Genomic DNA, 4,349 nt, shown 5'->3' with positions numbered 1-4,349 from the left:
ATGGCTGGGGAGGTGGCCAAAAAAATTAGAAAGGAGTACACGAGCTTCCCACTTACTGATGTTGACTAAATCTTATTAGCGGAATGATGGTGGAACAAAACCACAAAATCAGGACAGAAGAAGCAGGAGAAAAGATAACTGTCCTTTCACTAATCCCATGTTACATGTGTATACGTGTATATGTATGTCTGTATACATATCTTTATTGAGGTATCATTAAAACATTTCCCCCCAGCTTTACTTTGGTACAATTGATACATTAGCAGCATTGTGCAAGTTTAAAGTGTACACGAAGGTGATTTGATACATTTACATACTGCAAGATGACGACCACTGTGGCATTAGCTGACGTCCCCATGCTGCCACGATCATTTTTTTGTGCCGTACGTGTTACACTTCCGTGTCTTCTGATGACTCGATACGGCCAAGCAGGCACCATCCTAAGTAAGACATGAAACATCACTTTCCCCAGTACGTGTTACTGTCTCTCTTGGCTTAATTCAGGGGCATTTTTGTGTCTTCTTTTCCTTGGAGCATCGTGGGTTTGAGTTGCATCCATGCTGTGTGGCTCTTGTGTCTGTCCCTTGTTTGGGCATCGTCGCCAATCATGACGACATGTGACTTTGTGCCTAGCTTCTCCTTGTGGTGGTGGAACGGAAGGGATTAGCAGTGACGCTTCTGGGAAGAATCTGAGCCTCCTAAATGGGACACAGGGAGTAGATGTTAGGGTCTTGGCAGCAGCCAAAGTGGACTATCTTGTGGCCGACAGAATGGTCAGGGAGAGACTTCGAATTGGGGCATACGCGGAGCTGGAAGGAGGGCACTGGGTGGTTTGTGTAAACCAGGGAGGTGGTGTGGGCGCCGCTGGAGGATCCCAGAGGAGCCTGCGTGTCTCTCTGGGAAGAGCTGGTCTTGAGGTCCACGCCAGCTAATGGCTCTTGTTCTTGCTTTTGCTGCATATGCTTGCATTGGGCTCTCTTGAGTTTCGCTCTGTGGTTCTTGAACCAAACCTAAGGAGGACAAGAGGAGGAATGGGTTGGTGAGTCCAAAGGAGGTTCCACATGTTTTCATTTTACCGGATACCATGGACGTGCTAGGTGAGGACAGCTAGTTGTGCAACGCTGCCACCCAGATCCAGTGACTGGAAGCTCTCCGAACGTACGGGAAAGGAGCGGAAATGAGAGGTGGTGGGGACAGAAAGTGAGGCAGGGATCAAAACGCCCAGAGCAGGAGGGACTGATGTCAGCGCACTGAGGCCAAATCCGACCTGCACCCGTGTTTTTGTATGGTGGATAAACTAAGAACAGGGTTGTTTGTGTTTAAATTTTTACTATTCGTTGAATAATCCCTACACCCACCACGGGGCTTGAACTCACCACCCCTAGGTCAAAAGTTGCACGCTCTTCTGACTGCGCCAGCCAGGTGCCCCTAAGAGCATGTGTTACATCTTTAACACTTGATGGGAATGCAGACGCATCAACTCGTTTACAGATTGTTGACGGCCAGTCTCACGCTCTCCCTGCAGAGCTGAATAATTCTGGCAAACGTGACATGGCCCAGAGAGTCTAAACTCTTTGCCAACTGGCCCTTCATGGAAGAAAAGCTTTGCTGATCCTTGCTCTAGGGGTTGGGAGGGAGGGGGGTTCAGGGTCTGGGTCTTTGGAATCTTGGGAGCCAGAGTATTCAGTATTAAGCGCTAGGAATTCTCCTAGGGTCTCAGAGTTTAGGGTACTCCAGGGTGGCGGCGCGGCAAGGTGAGGCTCCACTTTCCCACCTGCAGCACTGTCGGGTGGATGTCCAGCTTCGAGGCCATCTCCTTCTGCAGGTTGGGGGGCGGGTACGGGTTCTGACTGAACAAGAACTCCAAGGCTTCCAGTTGGTCCTCAGTGAACATTGTTCGCTTCCTGTGTGAATGCTTCTGGTGCTTTCCTGGGGAGGGAGAAAGGCACAGTGAAGTGTTAAGACAGTTCGAAGAGGGGCGCCTGGGTGGCTCAGGCAATTAAGCGTCCGGCTTCGGCTCAGGTCGTGATCTCCAGTTCGTGGGTTCGAGCCCTGTGTCGGGCTCTGTGCTGACCGCTCAGAGCCTGGAGCCTGTCTTCAGATTCTGTGTCTCCCTCTCTCTCTGACCCTCCCCTGCTCACACTGTCTCTCCCTGTCTCTCAAAAATAAATAAAAACATTAAAAAAAAATTTTTTTAAAGACAGTTCTAAGACTCAGGTGTTAAAACTGTTCCATCCTTAAGAACCTGAGCTTCCCCTCAGTCTGCACGGAGGCCAAGCCTGGCGGTCAGGGGACTGGGAGCCCCGGATGTTTATACATGGCGTGGATGACTCACTCTCTGGTTACATTTCCTAAGCTCCATTTTGTCACAGCTCTCTTCCATGTACTCACCATAGGAAAGGGTTATATATTTGTGTTTATTTTTTTGAGATTTGTAAAACATTTTAACGTTTACTTATTTTTTATTTATTAAAGTTTTAGAAATGTTTGTTTATTTTTGATAGAGACAGAGCATGAGTGGGGGAGGGGCAGACACAGAATCCGAAGCAGGCTCCAGGTTCTGAGTTTCTGCACAGAGCCTGACGCAGGGCTCGAACTCACAAACCGTAAGATCATGACCTGAGCTGAAGTCAGATGCTCAACAGACTGAGCCACCCAGGTGCTCCTGTTTTTTTATTTATTTTTGAGAGGGTGAGAGAGAGAGAGCAAGCGAGCACAAGCAGAGGAGGGACAGAGAGAGGAAGACACAGAATCTAAAGCAGGCTCCAGGCTCTGAGCTGTCAGCACAGAGCTGGACGTCTGGCTTGAACTTAACAAACCTCGAGATCATGACCAAAGCCGAGGTTGGACACTCAACCCACTGAGCCACCCAGCAGCCCCTTGAGGATTTTGTTTCGAAGTAATCTACATCGAACATGAAGCTAAAACTTAAAATCCTGAGATCAAGAGTCACACGCTCTATCAACTGAGCCAGCCAGGTGCCCCTGGAGAGGGTTATTTAAATCAGGATATTAAATAAGGACTTTTGGATGGTTCAGTTGATTGAGCATCCGACTCTTGACTTTGGCTCAGGGTCCTAGGATTAGATCTGGTGTCGGGCTTTGCACTGAGTGTGGAGCCTGCTTGGGAGTCTCCTCTCTCTCTCTCTCTCTCTCTCTCTCTCTCTCTCTCTCTCTCATAGTAATAAAAGGGGCACCTGGGTGGCTCAGTTGGTTAGGTGACCGACTTCGGTTCAGGTCATGATCTCACAGTTCATGTTCGAGCCCTGCATCGGGCTCTGTGCTGACAGCTCAGAGCCTGGAGCCTGCTTCGGATTCTGTGTCTCCCTCTGTCTGCCTCTCCCCTGCTCATTCTCTGTCTCTCAAAACGGAAGTAAACATTAAAAAATAATAAAATAGTAAATTAATACACAGTACTTTATGTAGTGCTGAGTACTCTGTAGAGAAGCAATATTCAGAACAGAGGACAAGGAATTTGGGTGGGGGTTTTAGCTTTCCTGACCGGTGAAGGGAGGTCTGTCTGGGTGAGGCGAGGGAGTGAGCCGTGCGCTGGTCTGCAGGAAGGGAAATGCGGACGGGGAGCAATCCTGACGAAAGATGGAGAGGAATGTTCTTGCACAGAGATGGTAAGTGGAGAGGTGTTGAGAAATTAGTGCTGCAGGGAGCGGGTCCTGCAGGGGCTCGTCAGGAGGTGGGCAGAGAGGGTGGGTCAGCTGGTCCCTGTGGAATCTAGTGCCTCTGGGTTCCCTGAGCTCAAGACACTATCAGAAGAATAGACAGTCGTAGGGGCCACTGGGTCCCCTAATCTGGACTGATATTTCTATGAGACACAACATTTGGAGGACTTTTTTTTTTTTTTTTTGAGTAATCTCTGCTTCCAATGTGGGGCTCAGACTCATGACCCTGAGATCAAGAATCACATGCTCCACCAACTGAGCTCTGTGAGACGGGAGATTTGGGAGATTTGGGATGAGGGCATCCGGTGACCATGGCAGAGGCTCCAGGAGCTGGCTTTGAGTCCCAGCATGGCACTGACCTTTAACACATGCGTTTGCTTCTTCAGGGTTCAGAAGTTTCAGGTGTCGTCGGAGATGACTAAAGTCCCTCTCACAGGCTACTGAGGATTCAGTTAGGTCATGTCTGCGACATGCAGGATTTAACGTGTTGTGAGGCTTCAAGGAAGGCACCGAATCGCTCACACACATTGTATTGATGTCATTCTCCCATGCGCACGGTGCTTCCAACATGGTCCCCGCCTCCTGGTGTTACCACCTTTGTGTACGTCCGTCCAACATGGTGCCCGGCTTGGGTGGTGTGGCCAGCAGGCTACAGAAAACACCATGGGTTGTC

General features: G+C 49.5%; 1 protein-coding gene across 1 annotated transcript; it reads right to left on the bottom strand.

Annotated features, from left to right (window-relative positions):
* Nucleotides 1-216: 216 nt before the first annotated feature.
* DPRX (divergent-paired related homeobox) lies at nt 217-1,909 on the bottom strand. Its single transcript, XM_029924771.1, has 2 exons — nt 1,775-1,909; nt 217-1,010 (listed from the first exon to the last, which is right to left on the bottom strand). The coding sequence occupies exons 1-2, from the start codon at nt 1,892-1,894 to the stop codon at nt 699-701; spliced, it is 432 nt and encodes a 143-aa protein (XP_029780631.1). The 5' UTR covers nt 1,895-1,909; the 3' UTR covers nt 217-698.
* Between the last annotated feature and the right edge of the window lie 2,440 nt (nt 1,910-4,349).

Source organism: Suricata suricatta, chromosome 16 (genome assembly GCF_006229205.1).
Source record: "Suricata suricatta isolate VVHF042 chromosome 16, meerkat_22Aug2017_6uvM2_HiC, whole genome shotgun sequence".
NCBI classification, from domain to species: Eukaryota; Metazoa; Chordata; class Mammalia; order Carnivora; family Herpestidae; genus Suricata; species Suricata suricatta.
This window is presented reverse-complemented; position numbering and strand designations above follow the sequence as displayed.